Source organism: Dendropsophus ebraccatus, chromosome 8, assembly GCF_027789765.1.
Source record: "Dendropsophus ebraccatus isolate aDenEbr1 chromosome 8, aDenEbr1.pat, whole genome shotgun sequence".
Classification (NCBI taxonomy): Eukaryota; Metazoa; Chordata; class Amphibia; order Anura; family Hylidae; genus Dendropsophus; species Dendropsophus ebraccatus.
Window position 1 is genome coordinate 119,392,360 of NC_091461.1, and position 26,842 is coordinate 119,419,201.

The 26,842-nt window shown below is 42.8% G+C and overlaps 1 protein-coding gene across 1 annotated transcript; it reads left to right on the plus strand.

Annotated features, from left to right (window-relative positions):
* The first annotated feature begins 1,618 nt into the window (after nucleotides 1-1,618).
* Nucleotides 1,619-26,309, plus strand: LOC138799864 (sodium/glucose cotransporter 4-like). The gene is made up of 15 exons (XM_069981575.1): nucleotides 1,619-1,765; nucleotides 4,483-4,554; nucleotides 8,371-8,475; nucleotides 8,941-9,105; nucleotides 10,042-10,147; nucleotides 13,851-13,931; nucleotides 14,415-14,620; nucleotides 14,937-15,072; nucleotides 15,782-15,889; nucleotides 17,583-17,733; nucleotides 18,665-18,833; nucleotides 18,919-19,134; nucleotides 22,790-22,916; nucleotides 23,293-23,367; nucleotides 24,424-26,309. Exons 1-15 carry the CDS (start codon nucleotides 1,649-1,651, stop codon nucleotides 24,630-24,632), a joined length of 2,043 nt encoding a protein of 680 aa, XP_069837676.1. The 5' UTR covers nucleotides 1,619-1,648; the 3' UTR covers nucleotides 24,633-26,309.
* Nucleotides 26,310-26,842: the final 533 nt, after the last annotated feature.

Genomic DNA, 26,842 nt, shown 5'->3' on the forward strand with positions numbered 1-26,842 from the left:
AATACATTCATCCTCAAGCATTAGGAAGAGATTCATGGAATATATAGTGGCACTTCAATGTATATGAATGGGTACTCCCGCTATATAAATGCAAAGAACATAATATACATGCTCTTCTTATCACATGTGGTGTCTCGGGTCCCCCGATATAGACTCATCTCGTCAGTGGCCATGGTAGCCAATCACTGAATGAGGTAGGGAATTTAGTAATTTTTTGCACAATCACTATTTTATGGGGGGGCAAAACTAAAAATATGCTTCTTTTTTTTTTTTTTTTTTTTTTTTTTGTGGCACTGCATTCCGCAACCCCAAAAAGTCTGATGGACTAATTTGGGGTAAACCCATGATCCAGTTTTCAGCGCTCAGATGATAGGAGTAGGAGCCCCCCATCATATCACTTAAATTCCTTGGTCAATATTGACTGGGGCATCTAAGGGGGTCAGAGTGTCTGGGACGGGACTCATCTCTGTTCCCGGCCATTGTCGCAGAGTCCTGACTGTGTATTACATAATCCATGATATGGTTGGTTATGCACCTTCTAAATTCCACCCTTGAGAAGAACCGCTCCGAGCAATTTCTGGTGGAAATACAATAGAATCTTTTAGAAGTTAAAAAATGTAATAATTAAAGTAATAACTGAGATTGCCACGGGGAGAGCCTGTGCACCCACGTATGTATTTCTTGGATGGTGGGAAGACACTCCCTCATTTTAATTAATATTTTTAGTGGGTGGTTTGTTTACTATGCTACGATTTTTTTGGCATGGGTCCATGACCAGTATGAGATTCTGATCAGTAATTCACCAGAACATTATCAATGTTTTGGATTTAAAGGGGTATTCCAGGTTTATAAAAATGACCCCCATATAGTGTATGCATGAGATAGGGCAACAGAAAAAGTAGACCTATTGGAAAAGATTGTAATTTTTTTTTTTTTTAACCTTTGACGTAGCCCTTAAAGGGACTCTGTCAGTAGGTTTATGGTGTCCTATCTCAGGGTGGCATAAACTAGTGGCAGAGAAGCTGAACAGAATGATAGGTCACTTACATTGTTCAATGCAGCTGATCCAGAGATCTCCTTCTAAATAACATGGACAATATGTAGTCCTCTCCATTATGTGCATGTGCTCAGTAGTCCTGGATATTCATGAGAAGCAGAAAACTCCACCCACCAGCTGCTGATTGGCAGTTATCTATGCATGCTGTGTATAGGCAGTGAGCTGTTAGTCAGCAGCTGGAGGGCGGGGGGAGGGGTGCGGCAAGACACATATTCTCCTGCATATTAGGAGAACAGCTGGACAGAATGATGTAAATAATACCCCGATCTGTTCAGCATTTATATCACTAGTTTTTGTGGCCCTCATTTAATGCAGAAGAAACCTATTGACTGTGGTCAGCTTGTATTCTGTCCCCACCATCCAAATCCCCTTTCACAGTCTATTAGGATAAGAGGAGATGATGGGCGACACTTCCAGGTGTGTTCTCTACAGATTGTCTACAATTAGTTGGTGTTGTATATGCCAAATCAATAATTGTTCAGCAGCCGTCAGCAGGTTGATAAACTCTGTAAGTCATTAACATCTGGTTAGTAATAATGTGTAGATAAGTTCTGCTCCATCTGAGATACATTCATCACTCCACCAGGAGCCATGGACAATGCCACCAGCGAGCCCCCATCTACCGCTCCTAAAGTGGCCACCTTTGGGATTCCCGATATCATTGTGGTTGTGCTTTATTTTGTGTTTGTCCTTGGAGTTGGAATATGGGTAAGTCCATAATATGTCCTTATATATGTTAGGGTATAGGATGACTTTATTAGTATAAAATTGTTTAACACCAATTCACTGACATTATATTCTGGTCTGGATATAATTGGCACCGAAATCTTTCATTCATTTACATCTTGGCTGCAGATAGTCCGTTCCATGTGTCTACTACTCTTCTTATAGGACGTAGCGGTAATAGAATTCATTGCATAGGATGGGTTACCCCCTCTGCTCATCCTATTGGGTGTGATCCTACCGTCATTGGGTAAGGTTTGCTATGGCCAGAGAGGAAGATTGTGCAGCAGATCATAATATTTCTCCGATGTAAATTTAAATGATTATGCTGGATAATAAATGAAAAATAATAATAATAATAATAGTGGCTGTGGTGGTTCTAGATTATAAATAATAATAAAAAAAAATAACAATAATAATAATAATAAAGGTAGCTGTTGTGGTTGTCATCAGGTTTTTTCTTGTGTCAAAAAAGTCTTAAAGGGGTCTGGAGAAAAAAAAAATATTTTCAAATCAACCGGTGTCAGAGCGCTATAGAGATTTGTAAATTGCTTTGATTCAAAATCTCTCTGCTGCCACCTCTGTCCATGTCAGGAACTGTCCAGCGCAGCAGCAAATCCCCATAGAAAACCTCTCCTGCTCTGGACAGTTCCTGACATGGACAGAGGTGGCAGCAAAGAGCACTGTGTCAGACTGGAAAGAATACACCACTTCCTGCAGGACATACAGCAGCTGATAAGTACAAGAAGACTGGAGATTTTTTTAAAAAAAGGTGATTTACAAATCTGTATAACCTTCTGATACCAGTGGATTTAAAAACTTTTTTCCCTCTGAAGTACCCCTTTATTGCCAATATGTTCCTGTTAATGTCGCCTAACTCCTTAAACCATAACTTTCCATGATTACAAGTATCACAAGAATAATAAAATAAAGTCCAATGTACAAAATAGAGCGGACGTTATCAGCAATTAATCAAATCTGATCATCTCCAATAACGGCAGATTGATCTTCACCACATTATGGCCCAGAGACACCCAAGCTCACCTGACAAAGCCTCCATGGGTTTCTCCCAATGTAATGAGGTCTCATCCATGGGCATCACCCGGCCCTTACCATGCATCTATATGCAATCCCCATGTGACAGAGACATTGTCCGATTTAAGGGGTAGTGATCTGTGGTTTCCTTGTGTCCAGACCCCCATGTGGGAGTAAAGGATAAAGAACTAACAGTCCTTAGATGTGCCATTGCCCAGCACTGAGTATTCATTGCCCATTAGCTAATACTGGTAATTCTGGCCTCTAGGTCCAGCTATCTGTCTATTGGGCACATGTACTTATATCTCCAGCAGATACAGGTCTGGTCCCACTTGACAGGTAAAGGTTGTTGGATCACACCAGGCCTGGACTGGCCCGCAGGGGAGTTGGGCAATACTCTGGTGGGCCCTACCCATTGGTAAGCCTGTCACAAGGAGGTCTGCATCCCCGTTTAGCAGCTCCAGGATGACATATAAACCCCCAGTTTCATGGGACTTCTTCTTTCAAGAAACTTTAGTGGCGCACTATGCTGTTTGTGACTGACCAGTACCTAGCAGTGAGCGAGCATTGTCGGTCACATACAGTACACAGCTCTGAGCAAAGTTGCCATAGTAATGGGAAAGGTTTGGCGCTGGGTATATCTGGTGTATGTAGGACGGGCCCCAAGAATCAAATTCCCTGCTGGGCCCCAACCACCCCAATCCGACACTGGATGACATTGAGTATTATCACCTTAGGTTCGGGAATAGTTGTCAGTTCTCCTCCATCCATGCTTTATCCGCTTTGCATCATTAACATGGAGTTTTTACACAACCAATGTTATGCCTATGGGCTTTGTCTGGTTTTGCAGCTGATCTCTACTCATGTGAGTCGAGTTTGAGAGCAATAGTAACCTCAGCCCAAGGACAGATGTGGGACATACAGCAACAGACTATTTTTCTTAGTCATGGACAACCCCTTTAAAGGGAAACTCCAGTGGTTTTTTTTTCTTTCTTCTATATCAACTGGTGTCAGAAAGTTATACAGATTTGTACTTTACTTCTATTTTAAAATCGACAGACTTCCAGTACTTATCAGCTGCTGTATGTCCTGCAGGAAGTGGTGTATTCTCTCCAGTCTGACACAGTGCTCTCTGCTGCCACCTCTGTCCATGTCAGGAACTGTAAAATACAAATCTGTATAACTTTCTGACAGCAGTCAATTTGAAAGAAAAAAAAATTGTCAGAGTACCCCTTTAATGAAATAAATTAAAATTCTTCCCTACACAATGATAGTACTGTGATAGCAGCATCATGCTATCTCAGTACCATACAATTTTTAGTTACTAGAATGTTTTAGGGCACCATTACACGATGATTGTGCAAAGAATGGAAATTATACTGTAAATATAAATTATATACGGTAAATACACTCAGCCCTAATATATATATATATATATATATATATATATATATATATATATATATATAAAATATTATTATTATTATTATTTATTTATTTTTATTTAGGTATTACAGTATATAGTCTTAACTGGTTCTCTATCAGCCGACTATCTTCAGTCTGTCAGTACATGTATATAATACAAAGGTCAATACCAGTAAACACAGATGGTAATGGGAATCCCTTATTATCTGAGCGCTAATCATTGTTTACTAATTGTTTTTCAGTCATCTGTCCGTGCGAGTCGGGGAACAGTCGGAGGATATTTCCTAGCGGGAAGGACAATGACCTGGTGGCCTGTAAGGACTTCTATTCATGTTTCCTTTGCTGCAAATACAAGGATTCTTTTCTTTGCTGAATTTAGTTTTCTCAAATTTAATGAGAACCTGTTGTGTCTATATTATGTTCAGAGCTCAAGTGTCAAGGAGGTGTTGCTAAGCTGCTGCATGCACGCCTCTTCCCTCCCCCACCCCTCCCTTTGTACAATGCTTAAAGCTGGAAGCCAAGTCCTGGGTATCATCCAGAGTAGTGAGGGAGGAGGTGTGCATGCTGCTGCTCAGCAACACTTTCTTGACATTTGAGCTGAACATGATCTAGAACTGGAAGTCATAAAACACACGTTGTAGTCCCACTTGATGCTCTTCTGAGATTGCAATGTGATCGCGGAGGAGCGATCCCTGCATCTGTCCCATGCTGGGGTCTGAACCATAATGGCGCTGATCCCGGTTCGGCATTCTATTACTCTCGGCTTCAGCAGCCGAAAGCAATAGAACATAGATCTCATGGATCTATGCAGTATATCTATACTCAATGAGAGATCAATAACCCTAACCCCAGGGGGAGTAACCCTAACCCCAGGGGGATGTAAGAAAAAATAAAATGTGTTGTTGTTTTTTTTTTTATTAATAAAAATCCGCTCCCCTAATAAAAGTTTGAATCACCCCCCTTTTCCCATTCTGTAAATAAAAATAAATAAATAAACATGTTTTGTATCGCCGCGTGCGTAATCGCCTAATCTATTAAACTATCCCATTCCTGATCTCAAACGGTAAACGGCGTAAGCTCTAAAAAATCCCAAAGTGCAAAACTACACTATACAATATTCCCTATCCTGCAGTTATGGCCGGTGTATTATATCTTGTTATATTGTGTGAGACGTTTTGCTTCATCATTATATGCTCTGGATTATCTCTAATATGGTTATTGTAGTCGGTTTGGCACGACCCATGTTATATAAAGGGCTGCCAGGGACTGCGCAATATACTGTATGACTATTTTTCTTGGCATGCTTCCCCACGTCCTAACCCTTAGACTCATTACGTGTGTGAACAGTTTCCAAAATAATCTTATCATTCCACGTGTATCCAGCGTGAGCTGCGGTGTTTCCCCATCGCTGTCACCAGGAAGAACTCAACAAAAACAGCTGTAAAGCAGCGACTTTTTTTTATTGTAGCCCAGTGCACGGATAAGTAGCTTTCCAGTTTGCCCAGTATGGGGTGCATTCAGTCTGTATTCTTTCTTTTTAACTACTTTTACTATAATCTGGTAAGTTTTATGCAGTGCGTAATGACATAAAGTCTTCTGGTATAGTTCATATGGTGGTGTGGTCCGACGTGTATTGTGGGACTGGTCTATATATTCAGGGGTGGACCCAGTGGCGGATTATAATTTGGGCAATCCGGGCCCGGGGCTGCTGGAGGGTCTTGAACTGTCCACATGTAATCTCACAAGAGCTGTTCATCACTTGGGGGCCCACCGGACGATCCATAGGCATCCAGGACTTACGGAACAGGCATCGTCTGGAACACATGCTGCCTGGCCCGGAAGAGAGAACAGGGGAGAGCAGCAAAGGGAGACCTGCAGCAACGGGGTAGTGTGTGGGAGATTAGTTTTGGGGACCTACACAGGGAGACCAGCTATTAAAGGGGCTGCAACAAAGGCCATCTACTATAGGGGGACCTACACGATCTCATAGCTATATATATATATATAGATATATATATAGAGAGAGAGAGGATGCACTTTGAAATCTCAAAGTCAAGATGGTGACTGATGAAAGGTCACATGACCCAGATACAGTAATGAAATGTATGGATAGAGCAGAGCTGGGGTGAAACAGATGACACTGCAGGAATAGGGATAATAAATGTGCATTATAAGGCAAAAAATCCAGACATGCCCTTAAAATATAGTGCATCCTATATGTGTTTACCATCTTGCGGTGCAATGTGTCCCTTTTATCTTTGCCAAGAAGAATTTGCAACTACTTCAAATAAAATTCTTACTTCCGCCTTTAAAAGTTACAGGAAAATCTGCAAGCACAAATTTTACATTGGTCTCAGGCACCGGGTGGTTAATTAATGGTCGGATACAGAATGAGGTCAGAGGAAGCTTTCATCTGGTAATGTTTAAAGAGGAGCAAAACCTTTAGGCTATGTTCATACTACGTAAAAGCACGGCCGTTGTTGCCTACTTTGTGAGGTGTGAACATAGCCTTATCTTCTGTGGGATTCCCGACGGAGCGTATACACATCGTATACGCTCCAGCCGGAATCTCGTACAGGGCCGCAAATAACTGACATGTCAGTTTTCTGTGAAATGCAGCCGCAAAAAGACATGTCAGTTCACACAATGAAGCGAGCTGCTCCGGCCACTTGCTTCACAGTGTGCTGTGGGAGGTCCTGATGTGGGCGCACGCTGATGCACTAACATCAGAACCTTTCGGAGGTTCTGGGATGATCCGGGCAGAGACCGCCCATTCTGGGACCCGGCTGGGGTCACGGAACGGCCGGTCTCTTAATGAATGTGAACATAGCCTTACACTGGGAATCGAAGCCACATCCCTGCCTCTATAGAATGTCTATAATGTCCGTCCGTCCAGATACTAAGGTGCTATATTAACTATGTCAGGCTCCAAACTGCTGTGACCACCGTAAATTGGTGGATGAAAGTTAGGGTAAGAGTCGCAGCATTTGTCCGGTAACGTCTCCAGTAGATGAAGTGGTACAGCGGTCAGGGACCCCATTGATGTAGGACATATATATCGCTCTTTCTAAATGTCCCCTCTATAAGTACGGCAGTCTTAAATAAATCCCCATCCCCTTTTTTCTCAGTGCACTCCTCTTAGTAAACCATGCCAGCCCTGCGCCCGGCACAGGCATTGCGGCACAGGAATCCCTTCCTTGTCGTGTCCCCTGCCAACCCATTAGGCGAGCTGGCGATACGGCAGGCGTATGCTAGAGAGAGAGGGTGGATCTACACCTTCTCTCTGGCGTGCACCCCGGCCGCAGCCTTCATAAAGCAGTGTGAATGTTGCTTTACTGCAGCTTTAGGTGACCGTGACCTGTGAGATCACGACTGAAGGGAGAACAACTGGTCCAGCTGGTTTTGGTGCCAAGAGATTGCATCCCTCATCGCATATTTGGTGACCAAACCCATAGAAATACAGCAGGACCATCTCACTTCAAGTAGCAAGTAGTTGGGTCCCTAAGTGACTGTATATCATACCTTCTACACTTCACTCTATGGACCCAATGATCTGCAAATAATGACTGGACAAGGCTTGTGTTGACTGCAGAAGTAAAGCCTTCATGTTCATGTGGCCATTTCCGGTGCTCAGCTAGAATTATGTAGAGCTGAAGAACCAGGCACCACTACATGGACCTCTATAGTTCTGTTGGGTCGGCTGCTGCAGTAAAGGAGTACCTACCCCCATCACTTATTGACAGCCTATCCAAAAATCCTTACAGTGGTTTGATGTCTATTGGGATACCACTGCTATTAGGATATCACTGGCCCATCCATCTCTTTTGTGGTTTGCACAATATAAATCTATGCTGATTTGGTCGACCCATCATATTTTATTGATCTTCTCACAAGTCAACCTTATACACTGGTTCCCTGTACATAACGCACTGGTGTCCTCCCAACAATGCAGACTGGAGGTGTCCTAAGTGAAAATCTGTTCTGCAAATCTCATCTCAATCAAGAGGGGAGCTATAGCAGTATCAGCCTGGTGGTGCATGGTTCGCGTACATCCAATTCCGTTTCTTTTTACCTAAATTCCAACATGGTTCTTTAAGACGAATGCAAACATCTAGAACATTATCTTGCAGATCGGTGCTTCTTTAATGTCCAGCAATGTGGGCAGCGGCCTCTTTGTAGCGATGGCGGGATCGGGAGCCGCAGGAGGTGTGGCAGTCGGAGGATTTGAATGGAATGTAAGAAAATATTGTACTTTCTAATAACTGTGATACATATGAACCAATGAATTGACTTTGAGATGGTTTTCAGATGACTCAAGGAAGTATTCCTTCTTCTATACACTGAATGATATACGGTAGGCCTCACTCACAATTAACAGTTGCTGGTCAAGGTGCATACAGTATGGCCACCTACCTCTAGACAGCCTGACACAGTGGCACTCTGTTCTCTCCCGCCTTTCTCATGAGTCCCTCTTACTCTATTTGCTTGAATTGAAACTCAAAAAATTTGGATTTAGGCAAATCCAACTTTTTGGGGAAATGTGGAGCAAAACAATTTTAAATAAATCAATTTGCTCATCTCTATGACAACTAAGTGACCAATCAACAAACGATCACTAACCTTGAGTGATAGAGGAAAAGACAGTATTTATGGTTTATCAGCAGTGTATCTATCGGTCATAACAATATCGTTTTTTCAAGGCATCTTGGGTGCTGATCGCCCTTGGATGGATCTTCGTACCTGTGTATATCGCCTCCGGAGTAGTCACTATGCCCGAGTACTTAGAAAAACGTTTTGGCGGTCACCGGATTCGGATTTACATGTCTGTTCTATCTCTCATCCTCTACATCTTTACTAAGATATCGGTAAGTTATCATTCACTTTATTTCCATAAATATTAGAAATGTTTTCAGCAGTATCATTAGTATCAGTAGCACCATAAAGAAGTTCCAACCAAATTGTGTCTAGTGTCGGACATTTTTTTCCAAATTTTTCAAAAAAATTTTAAAATTTTTTATTTAATCCCTTTAATGATGACCATGCATCTTTCCCCACTTACTATGTGGCTACGTAATGTACAGAATGTTAAGTCACTTCTTTTAAATGCCCTAGTTACTTAGTCAATAAGGTTGATAAAGACCTTATAGGTTGAACCTATAAACCTACTGTGTTGATCCAGAGGAAGGTAAAAACCCTCTGGAGGCAGATGCCAATTGCCCCATCACAGAGACAAAATTCCTTCCCGATTCCAATATTGCAATCTGAATAATCCCTGGATCACCGTCCTATCAAATAAAATCTAGGGTTCATAACATGTAATATTATGAAGAAAAGCACACAGGCCTCATTTGTACTTGTTTAGCGAGCCAGCCATAACAACACTACGTAGAGAGAGTTCCATAGTCTAGAGTAAGAGCATATCCAGTCTAATTGATCTCCTCAGGGGCGTGTACAAAAGAATTTGGCCCCACCCCTGAAGAACATTATACACCATTATTAGAGCTAATTAAAAAAAAATCCACTGTTTTAGTTCCTGTTTTAACACACAGGAAATACTGCTCAACCACTCATTGGCTTCAACAATGACCCGCCTCCGCCACTGATTGGTTGAGCAGGCACTTCCTTCAGATGGAGACCCGGTGAGGACCTGTATGGCAGCAGCAAGCGCTTGAGCAGATAATTAACACAACCCATTGTGGCAATGTTATATAGTAAAACAAATATAGAATGTCAGTATTTCATGCATAAGGAAATCGGTGGTAACAATTTTACTGTTGTTGGTTTTTTTGTTGTTGTTGTAGACGGATATTTATTCTGGAGCGCTTTTCATCCAGATCTCTTTGGGTTGGAACATTTACCTGGCCACAGTTATATTACTAGTAGTCACAGCCATCTACACTGTCGCTGGTAACTATCTTTATAATGTATCTTATATATATACTATTGGGTGGATGGTGGGATGATCAATTTTTTTTCCGTATGGGGGGAGGGTTATACAACTAATAGTATTTAGCTAAAGATCACACAACTCTTCTAACATGTGTGAACACAAATACAAATATAACATTTCTGGATCGTCCTGTCTTGGAACTCTGCATGGGCGGGGACCTGACCCATGAACCATGCCTCTTGTCCTCGTCCTCGCTAGGCAATGGCGGATTATAATGTAGGCGGTTTGGGCGGCCGCCCGGGGCCCGAGGCTCCGGGGGGGCCCATGCCTTGCCGCCCACATTATAATGCCACCCGGGAGGCCCCCTCGCTACTGCACTCTTGTGACCACAAGCATTGTTTCGCTTGCGGTCACAAGAGTCTCCGGCTGCCTCCGTCTGATGCGCGGCTGCCGGGGGTGTCCGGTCCTCTCCCCGGCAGCGCGCGCATCACACAGCTCCTAGTGCCGCCTGGGGCCCTGTCTTCCGGTACTGGGAGCGCACGTACCAGAAGTCAGGGCCCAGGCGGCACTAGGAGCTGTGTGATGCGCGCGCTGCCGGGGAGAGGACGGGACACCCCCGGCAGCCGCGCATCAGACGGAGGCAGCCGGAGAGAGGATCAACGGGGGAACGCAGGGTAGGTGAGTTATATTTTGTTATTTTTGTGTTATTTACTCACTGGGGGGCATCTATAAAGGGGGGGCAGCTATAAAGGGGGGGAAAGAGGGGGACCATCTATAAAGGGAGGGGGGAGAGGGGGACTATCTATAAGGGAGGGGGGAGAGGGGGACTATCCATAAGGGGGGAGAGGGGGACCATCTATAAGGGGGGAAGAGGGGGACCATCTATAAGGGGGGAGAGGGGGACCATCTATAAAGGGAGGGGGACCATCTATAAGGGGGAAAGAGGGGGACCATCTATAAGGGGGGAGAGGGGGACCATCTATAAAGGGAGGGGGACCATCTATGAGGGAGGGGGGAGAGGGGGACCATCTATAAGGGGGGAAAGGAGGACCAGCTATAAGGGGGGAGAGGGAAGAGGGGGACCAGCTATAAGGGGGGAAAGGAGGACCAGCTATAAGGGGGGAGAGGGAAGAGGAGGACCAGCTATAAGGGGGGAAAGAGGGGGACCATCTATAAGGGGGGGAAAGAGGACCAGCTATAAGGGGGGAGAGGGAAGAGGGGGACCATCTATAGAGGGGGACCATCTATAGAGGGGGAAAGAGGGGGACCATCTATAGAGGGGGAAAGAGGGGGACCAGCTATAAAGAGGGAAAGAGGGGGACCATCTATAAGGGGGGAAAGAGGGGGACCATCTATAGAGGGGGGAAGAGGGGGACCATCTATAAGGGGGAAAGAGGGTGACCATCTATAAGGGGGGAAAGAGGGGGACCATCTATAAGAGGGGGGAAAGAGGGGGGACCATCTATAGAGGGGGAAAGAGGGAGACCATCTATAAAGGGGGACTATCTCCTATAGGATTAGCACCCTCCTCTCCTGACATCCTCTGTGCTGCTGGGACCTCCCCTATAGATCAACACCCTCCTCTCCTGACATCCTCTGTGCTGCTCGGTCCTCTCCTATAAGATCAGCACCCTCCTCTCCTGACATCCTCTGTGCTGCTGTGACCTTGGGGGGGCAACATCAGGGGACCAGGTGAGGTGGCGATATGTTTATTGGGGGCAGTGGAGGTGGGGTGGGCAATGCTTACTGGGGGTAGCAGCAAGGGACCAAACATTATGTTTATTGGGGCCAGCAGGGAGGGGAGGCAGGCAGTGTTTATTGGGGACAGTGTGGGGGGGGGGGGGGGGGACGCAGTAGCAGATTATAATGTGGGCGAATTGACTGGGGGGGGGGGGGGGGCAGGTTGGGTGGACAGCCCATGGCCCAGAGTACATTTAATCCGCCACTGTCGCTAGGGTATGTTTACACTGAGGAATAGACAAGGAATTTCAAGCTGAATCCGGGCTTAATTTTATGCGTATTTCGCTTGAAATTCCGCCCATATAATATGTACAGAGCAACGTCTCATTATGTTCAATAGGATTTCTGCTCTGTTGTTCACATGGAGGAATTTACTGGTTGGAATGTTCCGCAGTGGATCCGCTTTCCGCCCAAAGAATTACGATTTTTTTGGGTGGATTCTATGGGATTTCTCTAGCGGAAGCCATTGGAGCTTTGAATTTCCGCTTTCCCTTCACATTCCGCTTGAGTTCTGCGCCTATTCCGCCAGAGCTGAAGAAGAGGAAACTTTCCTCTTCAATTCCTCGCCTATTCTTCAGTGTAAAAATACTCCTAGAAAGAAGAATTAGTTCGGCAAAAAACAAGTTCTTATGACTTTGTAAATGGAAAATATGGAAAATGTTATGACTGTTAGAAGATGAGGAGAGAAAAATGAGAATAGGCAGACTGACAGGGTTAAAACCACATTGGGCACAAAATTGCTTAAAGCGTACCTGTTTAAATTTTTTATTTTATTTTATTTTTCCACAGAAATCAACAGGGGTTATGATCACAAGCAGTTTTGCAATATACTTGCTTTATTATTTTTTTTATTATTTATTATTTATTTAACATAAATAAATAAAGCGAATATATTGCAAAACTGCAATCACAACCACTGTTGATTTCTTTTTTTGAAAAAAGTTTTTTCGTGCCAGTGCCTCTTTAAAAGTGTCTTATTGGCTAGGGCAAAAATTCTGATCATTAGGGGTTAAATTAACAGGCAACCTGCCAAGCACTTTCTCTCTGTTATCATGGTGTAATTGTATGAATGCCCTTTGTCCAAACCATCCTGATGGAATGTGAGCCCGGTGGTTGCTCAGACAAATATCTCCTTGATACAGCTGACAAGTACTGGGTCCGTCATTCCTGATTATTGGTAACACCGGCAGGAAACAATAAGGAGGGAGTCAATAGTGATACTTCAATGCAGAAGCCCCCAAAGCGATCTCATGTCAAATACACGGCTATAAACTTCCTATAGTTAAATAAAGATTTCACAAAAAGTTCTGACCATAAACCCATGAATTTTTCCTCCAAATTTAATTGGTCTGAATTTAACTCCTTAGGGGAGGATTCCCTATGGTTAAATTTTACAGGAGTAGGGACCAAAACCAGTGACCATCTGTGACCAAACCAGTGACCACATGAAGGAATTGTCATGGTCATGTGATTGGCTGAGCCCCCCCCCCAAAATGAGTCAGTTGTACAAGTAGAGGCAGAGGGCCCATAGTAGGACATAGAGGTAAGTATAGCTTCTTTATTGTTTTCTATATACCTGTAACTTTATATATTAGTGATGAGCGAATACTGTAAGGTATTCCATCTATCGAATAGTTTGCCGAATATTCGATAAATATTCGATAAGCGTTCAAATCCACCAGCTTCCGTTTTTTACCTCCAAGTGGTCGAATAGATGTTTTTCAATAATCGAATACTTGTTCCCATAGACTTTAATGGGATCGAATATTCGAATAGTCGGGAGATATTCGTACGAATATTGGATATACGAATATTTCACTATTTGCTCATCACTATTATATACAGTATATATATGATGTTTTCCCTAGCTGGATAACCCCTTTAAAGCATCTTGCTAGTCCAGAACATACAACATACATGTGAACGATATAAAGCAAAAGTGTTAATTTAAAGTAAAATGTGCGATGTTGTATTAAACAGGTGGACTGGCTGCTGTCATCTACACGGATACCCTGCAAACCGTCATCATGGTGGTGGGTGCCTTCATCCTCATGTTTATGGGTCAGTATGCTGCTGCTTTGCTTTCAAAGAAAAAATAAATAAAAAACACCTGCAGATTCCATCTTTTATCTACTGTAAACGCAGAAATGGTGTTTACAAATTTTCTAGGGGTCAATGTTCTAGAATACACTGACGTTGAGACAGGTGATGGTGTCTCTGCGGTGTTATGGTTGATCTCCCTGAGGTCAACCAGCATCCTTTTGCATGCACTTACTAGGCAATTGCTCCCACTAGCCAGAATCCTACTTCACACTGATGAGGGGCAAATACCCCGGAACAGCTGTCTGTGGATGGATACCTTGCTTGGGTGGTTTCCTTGATTGGAGACATTCCTTGGCTTGGTTGTTCCTTCCCGGAGGAAGGTCTGGCTAGCTCACTGATGTCGAGACACGTGATGGTGTCTCTGCAGTGTTCTTTTGCATATTACCAAAATATGGAAACATCGCCACTCTAGTCCTAAAATTATATACCTTAATTTTTTAGCTTTTGCCGAAATTGGTTGGTACCCGGGACTGGTTGAGAAATACATGCAGGCCATCCCGAATGTAACTGTTCCAAACACAACCTGCCACCTGCCTCGCGCTGACGCTTTCCACATGTTTCGTGACCCCATCACTGGAGACCTGCCCTGGCCCGGTCTTATATTTGGTCTGACAATATTGGCCACTTGGGTTTGGTGCACTGACCAGGTGAGTCACAGACAACCGGCTTTGTCAAAAACAACATCACATTTAAAAAAAAGTAACTTTGACTTAGTTGATCGGCATCCTGGGGGGTGTTCTTTACCCACTATCACCTTTATAGTATACCTTTGTAGATTACCTTTTTTTTTTCCTTCTCTCCGAAGTACCCTTTAAGGCTATGTTCACACACAAATTTGAAACTCACCAAAAGTTCCAAAAATCATATGTGACTTCAGCCTAAGATGACATGGACAACTAGACTTTGAGCACACAATTTTCAATATAGAGTTTTATCATTGTCTATAAAAAAAATATATTCCAGGTAATTGTGCAGAGATCTCTGTCCGCCAAGAACTTATCCCATGCCAAAGGGGGCTCCATTGTTGGGGGGTACTTGAAAATCCTGCCCACCTTCTTTGTGGTACTGCCTGGAATGATCAGCAGAGCCTTATATCCAGGTAAGGTTATACGATGCTAGATATTATATACGATTAACATCAGTTTTGTGAAAGGAGTTTAGAGGTGATGGTTTATTTTATTGGTGTATTTTATTATTTTTTTTTTTTTTAATTTTTTTTGCAAAAACGGCACCGCTTTCCATAGGCCGTGTCTAGTATTGCAGCTCATTAGGTGATGTAATACCAGACATAGGGGGACATTTACTAAGGAGTCTAATGTGTGCAACTATTCTAATGAGGATCGGTGGATATTTTGTTCCAATATCTTGTGACTGATTCATTAAAATGTAGCACTGCCATAGTGAATGCATCTAAGTAAAAAGTCACAAAATTGCAAAAATTGAGCAAGCAAATTCACTTGGTATTGACCAGACGTAGGCCTGCTCCTGTTTGTGCGACTTTTTAAAAAGTTGCAATTGATAACTTGGACATTTATCCCGGATTATGGGAACTTTTATGTGAATACTAAAAAATATTCGCCAGTCGAATGCTGGGTTAAAAAATGGACCAAAAATGGGTGAAAAATCCAATTATTTACCTAAAAATAGGTGCAAAGCCCATGATAAATTTCCCCATAGTGTTTTGAGAAAAAAAGATCATGGTAAGCTTGTAAGGTGGTCTGGTACTGTGTAAATTTTTGGAGTTACCTAGAAAGTCAATGGCGCAATAAAATGAGCTACAACTATCACTTAACTGAATGTCCTTTCAGATGAAATCGGCTGTGTTGACCCTGGAGAATGTTGGAAACACTGTAGAACTAATGTAAGCTGCGCAAATACGGCCTATCCCAAGCTGGTCATTACACTCATGCCTGTCGGTGAGATGTCACTTTATCCTTTTTAGGGATAACCATGGAAAATAGAGTTTAAAAGGGTTGTCTTGGGAAGCCAATTCCTGTCCATTTCGGGGTATAGCACATGGTCGTCATATAAGGCGGTCTACCATTGGGATCCACTTCTATAAGCCAGAGAAGAGAGCTGCTAAGTTCTCTTATTGTGTCATACTCCGCCAGGTAATGTATTAGTTGGTTTCCCATTATGGAGGGCGCTCATTTTTAGTGGTAGGGGATCTGACATTTTTAGCCATTATTGCCGATTAGAGATGAGCTAACCGGGTTCGGGTTCAAGTCCATCCGAACCTGAACGATCGGCATTTGATTAGCGGTGGCTGCTGAACTTGGATAAAGCTCTAAGGTTGTCTGGAAAACATGGATACAGCCAATGACTATATCCATGTTTTCCACATAGCCTTAGGGCTTTATCCAACTTCAGCAGCCACCGCTAATCAAATGCCGAAAGTTCGGGTTCGGATGGACTCCAGCATGCTCCAGGTCCGCTCATCTCTATTGCTGATGTTTAGTAGTTAGTATAATACCTAAAGAGCTTTATATTCTGGTTGTACTAAGTCAATGATCTCATCTGTATTTTTGGGCGCAGACATAGATATGGCTGTAAGGAGTATGGTTCTACTCCAATGGAATCCCACGGGCAATTCTTGGTGCACAACAGGAAAATTTTTACTTGATGGTTATTGACACTTTAAAGGAGAAGTCCAGCCATTTTGAAAATCCGGCAGGGGGGAATTCGATAACAAGTACGAACTTACCTTAGGCCGGCTCTGGGATCTCCAAATGATGGACTGGCCGCTCAGCCAGTCAGTGACTGGGGTGGAATGCCGCTCCAGTCACTGATTGGATAAGCAGCCAGCCCATCAGCCGGGGCAAGCAAAATGCCTTCAGGCCGGGGTTCTGAGGCGTGTCCCACCACTCACTACAGGCACAGGGAGAGGTACGTGCAGACTTGTTATCAAATTCCCCCCTGTGCCTGTTGGATGCTGGATTTTCAAAATGGCCAGATATCTCCTTTAAGTGTCAAACAGGAGGTAATGGTTACTAAGATAAAGTGCAAAGATTGTCAGCTGCTTTCATACTTGACATGCGTCTTATAAAACAGTGGAATGGAAGACAAATAAACTCTCTAGCAAAGTATGGAGAACCTTTAGCTTTGTCTGTCCATGCATGCCGAGAATTGGAATTTTGTAACAACTGGAGGACCAAAGGTTCCCCATCCCTGGTCAAGGACTTAGGTCAGGTTTTCCCAAACCTTTTGTGCTTCTATGGGTCTAAGGATGGCAACCCCATACCATGCCTGTTGACCACTGATTACTGTGTTTGACACCTTGCATTTATCAGGGCATCTTGACCAGTCCATTGTGCGTTTGTAGCTTGGACAACAATGACACAAATCTTCAGATAGGGGTCCGAAAACACTTCTCACAATCTCCCCATAGACTTCTTAGATATAGACAAGGTTTGAGAATGAGCTCTAAGGTTTAATCCCTTGTGCTTTCTATTGTCAATTAATTGGTAACCACATGGTGACTCCACATGATCACCAACTATATTCACCATTGAACTGTATTAGGCTTGCTATAAAGTTTCCGGGATACAGGGCATCATACCACCCAGTACAATAACAACAATGAAGTTGTGTTTTTTTCCCTTCCTTTAGGGTTAAAGGGGTTAATGATAGCAGTCATTTTGGCCGCTCTTATGAGTTCTCTCACGTCCATCTTCAATAGTGCCAGTACTATATTCACTCTTGATATCTGGATACATATACGCAAGAAAGCCGCCGAAAAAGAGCTGATGATTGTCAGCAGGTACAGTATGGGCCTTTGGTTTTCTGGTAAATACCTGGAAAGTAAGATGGCACGCTGACTGGTCTGCAAAAAAAATAAACCGGAGGGCAGGACATTTTATTGATGGGCTAAGGTCTAAGCCATGGTCAAGGTTGGGACTATGCAGTATTAGGGAAGAAAGACCCCAGTCTCTGGAGACTAGTGAGTAAAAATGGTCAATTTCTCAGGATTTATTTTAGGGCCGGTTCTAGGAATCTGACAGATTTGGTTAGGATTCGGATCCCGTTTCAGATTCAGAAATGCCCTGATTGCCCTACAATTGAGCATGCAGATCACGTGCAAAAGCAGGGACTCCTGTCAAAAACAGGAGTCCCTGCTCCTATGCACTGCACTGGGTAGCTTGGCTGAGCGAATGTAGTGAGTGGAAGCTGCAATGCATACAACATTAGTGGGGGAAAAACTAAATGAAAATTAATCACAAAAAGTTTCTGTTAACATCGCTGAGTATATTTGGGCCACTAAATTTAATGGGTCCACTGCAATAAGAAACTCTCAGCTTCCTTCTTTGGCAAGATGCTCTACGATGTACCCAATTTAGGCTAGGTTCACTTTTCCACCGGGACTGTATAAGGATCCTTTGTTGGAGAGTCTGTTCCATAGCAGCTCCCCTAGCAGAAGTGTGAACCTAACCTAACACAGTGTGAACCATACCTAACATTTGGCTTATGCCAAGGATCTCCAGTCACAAGTCCACCAACCATTGCAGCAACACTTGGTTCTTTATACATAACCATTTATTCCCACCATCACAATAAAAATTCAAAGTCACTGAACAGGTGAACAGTCCTAGAGGAGGAAGGAGTCCCATCCAATTATGACTGCTTCTCAATAGATTGGATTGTGCTGCGATCTACTCCTCTCACAACCATCTGGCCTTTGTTTTCCTTCGCAGAGTCTTCATTGTTGTACTTGTGGTTATCAGTATTGTCTGGATCCCCATCATTCAAGCGGCAAACAATGGTTTGCTCTTTGACTATATACAGTCGGTCACCAGTTACCTCTCTCCACCTGTTACCGCTATATTTGTTCTGGCAATTTTCATTAAGAGAGTCAATGAAGCGGTGAGTGTCTGCTGGAAAGTTTCCATTATGTCTGTTGTATGTATTTAATACTCCGATCTAAACTTGAAGCTCTCTATATTGCCAGGGAGCTTTCTGGGGTCTCCTTATTGGCCTGGTGGTGGGATTGATCCGAATGATTATGGACTTTGTGTATACAGCTCCAACCTGTGGGCAGGAGGACACCAGACCGTCAGTACTCAAGCACGTCCACTACTTGTACTTTGCAATTTTTCTGTTTGGACTGACATCAGTTATCTGCATTGTGATCAGTTTGTTCACAGAAGCCATACCCGATGATGAGGTACGAGTATAGTGCATTCTGTAGAAGAGGTAAAACATTATGAACAGTGATGATTGAACTTACCAAACATTCGGCTTGGTCTGAACCCAAACGCTTGGCATTTGACTCCCGACTGAAGGAAGTTGGATGCAGCGCTGGGGCTTCCAAGAAAATATGGATGCAGCCTCTTGCCTATGGCTGTGTCCATTTTTTAGGACTCCCAACTGTGGCATCCATATTCCAAATACCGAGTGTTTGGGTTCGGACCCAAGGAGCCTTATAGACCAGAGACTGTACCATGGGAAGAAACTGTCTCTCTACTGGTAGTAGATAACAGTAGAGTGTCTGAGTGTTCCCCAAACTGTTGTAAAGCTTTAATAATGGACAATGAGATTCTTGTCCCTGGTCTCTACAGAGCATGGTGTTTGTTGGGTGGGCAAAAGACTAAGGCGGCTGTGGTGACAAAAGTGGCAGAGTAAAGCAAGACATAGCAGTAGGCTTATGGAGACATACACAATAATTTTAAAATCTAAATCCACAGGGGATGTGACATAAAGCAGGTTTACAATTTACATTTATTGTTTGTTTATTTTTTCATTTTTGCGCTTTATAACAAAGATATACTTACTTGTATTAAGGTCCAGTCATCTGAAGGCATCTATATAACAGCTATACTTAATGTATCCAGGTCCAGTCTCCTGAAGGCAGCTATATAACAGCTATACTTACTGTATCCAGGTCCAGACTCCTGAAGGCATCTATATAACACCTATACTTACTGTATACAGGTCCAGTCTCCTGAAGGCTGCTATATAACAGCTATACTTACTGTATCCAGGTCCAGACTCCTGAAGGCATCTATATAACAGCTATACTTACTGTATACAGGTCCAGTCTTCTGAAGGCAGCTATATACCAGCTATACTTACTTGTATTAAGGTCCAGTCATCTGAAGGCAGCTATATAACAACTATACTTACTGTATACAGGTCCAGTCTTCTGAAGGCTGCTATATACCAGCTATACTTACTATATCCAGGCCCAGTCTCCTGAAGGCAGCTATATAACAGCTATACTTACTGTATCCAGGTCTAGTCTCCTGAAGACAGCTATATAACAGCTATACTTACTGTATCCAGGTCCATTCTCCTGAAGGCAGCTATTTAACAACTATACTTACTGTATCCAGGTCCAGACTCCTGAAGGCAGCTATATAACAGCTTTACTTACTGTATCCAGGCCCAGTCTCCTGAAGGCATCTATATAACAGCTATACTTACTGTATCCAGGTCCAGTCTCCTGAAGGCAGCTATATAACAGCTTTACTTACTGTATCCAGGCCCAGTCTCCTGAAGGCATCTATATAACAGCTATACTTACTGTATCCAGGTCCAGTCTCCTGAAGTATGCTATATAACAGCTATACTTACTGTATCCAGGTCCAGTCTCCTGAAGGCATCTATATAACAGCTATACTTACTGTATCCAGGTCCATTCTCCTGAAGGGAGCTATATAACAGCTGTACTTACTGTATCCAGGTCCAGTCTCCTGAAGGCGGCTATATAACAGCTATACTTACTGTAAACAGGCCGTGTCTCCTGGAGGCAGCTATATAACAGCTATACTTACTTGTATCCAGGTCCAGTCTCCAGAAGGCCGCTATATAACAGCTATACTTACTGTATACAGGTCCAGTCTTCTGAAGGCCGCTATATAACAGCTATACTTACTGTATCCAGGTCCAGTCTCCTGAAGGGAGCTATATTACAGCTATACTTACTTGTATCCAGGTCCAGTCTCCTGAAGGCAGCTATATAACAGCTATACTTACTGTATCCAGGTCCAGTCACCTAAAGGTGGCTATAAAACAGCTATACTTACTGTATCCAGGTCCAGTGTTCTGAAGGCTGCTATATAACAGCTATACTTACTGTATCCAGGTCCAGTCTCCTGAAGGCAGGTATATAGCTGCTATACTTACTGTATCCAGGTCCAGTCTCCTGAAGGCTGCTATATAACAGCTATACTCACTGTATCCAGATCCAGTCTCCTAAATGGCAGCTATATAACAGCTATACTTACTGTATCCAGGTCCAGTCTCCTGAAACTTTTTAGTCTTGTGGTGTTCAAAAAAAAAGACTAAACACATGAAATCCCTGCTAGTACAGAGTGTCACAGCTCAAAGAGTCCACTAATTGAATGACTGCCTTCTCAGATGACTGGATTTTCCAGTGTTTAGTCTATTTTTTTTCAACCAGCACAAGACTAAAAAGCTTCAGGATTCTGGACCTGAATACAGTAAGTATAGCTGTTATATAGCTGCCTTCAGGAGACTGGACCTGGATACAGTAAGTATAGCTGTTATATAGCTGCCTTCAGGAGACTGGACCTGGATACAGTAAGTATAGCTGTTATATAGCTGCCTTCAGGAGACTGGATACAGTAAGTATAGCTGTTATATAGCTGCCTTCAGGAGACTGGATACAGTAAGTATAGCTGTTATATAGCTGCCTTCAGGAGATTGGACCTGGATACAGTAAGTATAACTGTTATATAGCTGCCTTCAGGAGACTGGACCTGGATACAGTAAGTATAGCTGTTATATAGCTGCCTTCAGGAGACTGGACCTGGATACAGTAAGTATAGCTGTTATATAGCTGCCTTCAGGAGACTGGACCTGGATACAGTAAGTATAGCTGTTATATAGCATCCTTCGGGAGACTGGACCTGGATCCAGTAAGTATAGCTGTTATATAGCATCCTTCGGGAGACTGGACCTGGATACAGTAAGTATAGCTATTATATAGCTGCCTTCAGGAGACTGGACCTGGATACAGTAAGTATAGCTGTTATATAGCTGCCTTCAGGAGATTGGACCTGGATACAGTAAGTATAGCTGTTATATAGCTGCCTTCAGGAGACTGGACCTGGATACAGTAAGTATAGCTGTTATATAGCAGTCAGGAGACTGGACCTGGATACAGTAAGTATAGCTTTTATATAGCTGCCTTCAGGAGACTGGGCCTGGATACAGTAAGTATAGCTGTTATATAGCTGCCTTCAGGAGACTGGACCTGGATACAGTAAGTATAACTTTGTAATGAAGAATGAGAACTAAAAAAAAAAAAAAGTAAATTGCAAACATGCTTCATATCTCTTGTTGATTTATATTGAAAGTTACAACGACATCGATACATTAAGCAACAAGCCTTCCCATTTTCTGACACTGTTAGATCGCTGTTAAGACAAGGATACACATAATACCTTTCATGTATCTGTCTGTGCTTCCAGAACATTGAAAAAAAATAAATAAACAAAGTCTCTTGTCAGAGGGGATTCGGGACTCCTCATATACATTATACTCAGGCTCACCAGGTGTTACAAAACTACAATTCCCACCATGTCTGGACAACCAAAGCTTTAGCTGTCCAGACATGATGGTAATTGTAGTTTTGTAATGCCTGGAGGGTCTCAGTTTGACACCTGTGCATTAGATGGTAGGCAAGTCCCCCAGGCCTTTGCAATAGAGTCTTCATTCACCACCATATTGCCTGTAAACCTTTCACTTAAAAAAGAATATGCACGACCATGGCAGTCTTTATACATATGATTTATGGATGTATAGTTTATAACCTTGTCATGGACTTTTTATTATACACTTTACATTGTCTGTAGCTTGGTCGTATGACTTGGTGGACTCGAGATAAATCTGACCCAACTCCTTCCCTGAAAGATGAAAAGGATCTTTCGAAGGATCCTGCAGTAATATCGTCAACCATTCCACCTATCGAGAAAGAACCAGGTAAAGAAGACTTTTCTCTCTAATCTTTAAATTTAGTGTTCTCCACCTGAGCGCTCCACAAGACCACCAATGACTTCCATACAAGATCATGCAAAAAGCTTGAATTCACATACATTACACCATGTACTATTATGTATACCTGGACAATAGAATTTATCTGGTTCCTCCAAGGCATGATAGGTCACAGTTGACTTTTGAGGAACATTTGCTATCTTTTTCCTTGTCTTTTTCATACAGCTGTCTCATGCAGATAAAACCAAAGCTAAACTAAAGCTAAATAAGCAGCTGCGTTTTTTCGAAAGCTGGACAACTCTTTTAAGCATTACACATTGTCTTTGATCAGAAAGTTTAATATTAATTTCTGTTTTTCCTCCAGAAGGAAGTGTGATGCCACAAGTCGAAATTTGCCAAGACAATTGTTCTGTACAGGATGAGAAAAGAAGTTTTGATGGTAAATTCAGAGATTAATTTAAAGGGGTATTCCAAGAAAAATTAACTTGTCCTCTACCCGCAAGATTGAAGACAAGTAAGATATCATGGGGGGGTCTAACCTCTGAACCCCCCGGGGATCTCCATATTGGCCTCCGGCTTCTGTGATATGAATAGCGCTGCAGGTTCAGCATGTGACCCGCGGCTCTATTCATTCCTATGGAGCTGCCAGAGAGAGGCGAGTAAGCTGGAAGAGCACAGTACTCATCTCTCTCCAGCACCTGCATAGGAATGAATAGAGCCAGGGGCCGATACGGAGAACGCCGGGGGGTTAGAGGTCAGATCCACCATGATCCACCATAAAGTAAATTTTTCTTGGAAAATCCCTTTAACAACCCCAAAGTTTAGGGGTTCTGGAGCTTCAATAATACATTATGACAATTCAAATAAACAATTAATATTTGACCGTCTTTATACCGTAGACAAGATGACAAGTCTGGAGTCTTAGTTTTGGATTTTTAGTTGCTAGTTCAAAGCTCTCTTGAGCAATCACATACAGAGTAGTGATGAGCGAATAGTGAGATATTAGAATATTCCATATTCGTACGAATATCCCGCGAATATTCGAATATTCGATCGAATATTTGATCCCATTAAAGTCTATGGGAACAAGTGTTCGATAAGTGAAAAACATCTATTTGACCATTTGGAGAGTGAAACCGGAAGCTGGGGGATTTGAACGATTATCAAATATTTATCGAATATATGTGGGATATTCATACGAATATCGAATATTCGAATATCTCACTATTCGATCGAATATCTATTCGATCGAACAGTATTCGCTCATGCAGAGGACTATAGTATAAACAATACATTTAATTCAGATATATTTTGCAACAGTTTTCTATTGATGATGGTTGGTTATAGTTTTGAAGACTGGAGGAGGGAAAACTGGTGCAGAGTTAAACTGGAACAATGTGCCTATTGTGCCATGGATAGGATGAGGGCCACACGTTCTTCTATGTTTTAGCTCATCCTGATGGCCAATGATTATTTTTTTTCTATCTTCTTACAGGTCGAAAAAATTCCTGGTGGAAAAAGTTGTATTATTGGTTCTGCGGTATATCTACACAGCCCGAAGCCAAAATGTCCAAAGAAGAAGAGATGAAGTTGAAGATGACGTTGACCAGTATTGAGGAGAAGCCACTCTGGAGGAACGTGTGCAATGTCAATGCTGTCCTCCTCCTCGCCATCAATGTTTTCCTCTGGGGTTACTTTGCGTAAACTACAATGAGCAGGAAGAACACTGTTTGTAAAGTTGTGGTCACAGAAGTGGCAGTGATTGTGGAACATCACCGCCAGGGTCGTCGTCTCAGACCTCGGATCTTCTACACCTTGTAGTTGAACCCCAAGAATATCCACCTGATCTCTATTTACCCCATCACATCTCTATCCTGCAGACAGTTCTTTATGTTTTCTAGCAGTGGAATCCATCTTAAGCCAAAGACTTACCAAGTGATCCCCCAAAAGCAATGTACACTATGAAGCTCAATGCTTTAATGAGGTTTAATATGTGTTCCAGGACTGATGCCAAAGAAGGCTGAGTGATGATTCAATGATATTTAAAGTGTTTGATTAGAATAATAAAAGCCTTTGAAATAAAAAATAACCATGAGGACTTGCGACCCCAGATCTGATTGGTTCTAATGGTCAGACCCTGACTCATAAGTCACCCATCAACATTTATTGTTCACCCCTTAAAGTGGCTGTATGCATTGGTTATCCAATGTGTATGGGGTCTCTAATGTTGGGGTAAAGAAGGGTCATCAGTGTTGGATATATAGGGGAGTTGGGAGGAATACCTGTTGGCTGAACATGAAGTCTGACAGCAGTCATAAGTATATGCCCACCATCATGTTGTCTATGCATGTTAGATAGCTGTTTGCCTCCCAGCTATTTCCCCCAACTTCTGCCCAATTACTGCCCTTTGTTTTCCTCCAAAGCAGATGGTGAAAGAACCAGTATGTCTTTATACACATGTGAATTTGATTGATTGATAGATAAAATCCATTTTAGAGACTCCCTGTACTCACTGCCGCGACCGCCTTTAATCAGTGACAGCCAGTGTCGCCGCTCAAACCCCCCACCCCCACCCTGCACATCGCTGCCATGCCTGGCCACTTGAGGCACATTTTCCTTGCCTGAGTGTTGCGGTTCTTTTGGTCCTGCCAAGGGGTTTCTGTGCTATTGCATTGCGTAAAGGATATCTGGGACTCTGCTTCTGTATATACCCAGCCTGGTGTTCTTGTACGCTCTGTCCTAGTTCCTGTGTTCCTGATCCCATTGTGGCGTCACCGTGTACCTGTGGTTCTGCATTCCTGTTCCTGCTATCTGGTCTTGCATTACCAGGATCCTATATACCTGTTGTACCTGCCATTCATTTCCGTGTCTGTTTTGCACCTGTACCCCCGTCTCCTGCATTCGTCACCTGCATCTGGTGTATCCTTTGCCTATAGATTTGCCTGTACTGTCTGTTTGGCAACTCAGGTGGCTAGCATCTGCTTGGACCAGCTGTCTCGCGTAATGTCTCATCCCAAGAGGTAACGACCTAGTGTATCTTTCAGTAAAGTCTATCTCCACCATCAGGAGTATCTCATGAAGAATTGAGGATACGCTTAGACAACTCCCTTAGGGATAGACAGGTACGTGACACGTTCACGGATCCTGATACCTCCCATACAAGACAAAAGAGAAAAATCTAATATCCAAATTCAACATTAAAAAGAATTAACACAAATCTGACTTTTTAAATTGCAAAATAGTAATAAAACCAATTTCCATGTTATTTCCAATGTCCTTTGTATACTGGTAATCCTGAGTAATATTAATGTTGTGTATGTATATATGATGTGACTTGTATCATAAAGAAATATAAAGCTTAATAAAAGGTGCTATAACTTATGTTGAGTTGCTCCTTTGTACCGACATAGAGGAATATATACCGTACTGAACTTTAACTTGGGTCAAATAACTCTAACAATACACTGGCTGGAGGAAGACCACGAGAAGGGAGCAGAACCTGCCAGAAGAATGGGACTTGCAGAGCCGCATTTAGTTGTGGTTGAGTGGGCTTGAGAGGTCACAGGTCTCCTAGATTCCAAAGGCTGATCCAGAGTGATGGGGCCACACTAATGGTGTAGCGTTTCACTGTGGGAATTCCTTGATGTACTGTAGGTTTAGGGCATGGTGGAAGCTGGATACCCTGATGGTGATGTGTGGTTTAAGGTTTGCTGCAGCCCTCAACTCCTCTCTGGAACTTACTCACATGTAAGAGAGGTGACCACGAATGTACATGGTTCTGTCCACAGACTCTATACAGGGGGATGGAGCCAAGCTTCTGGCTACTAGAGCAGCATACATCTCCTCAGATGGATGGGATAAATGCCTATTTAAAGGGGTATTCTGGCAATTTAAAAACAAAAAAACAAAAAAAC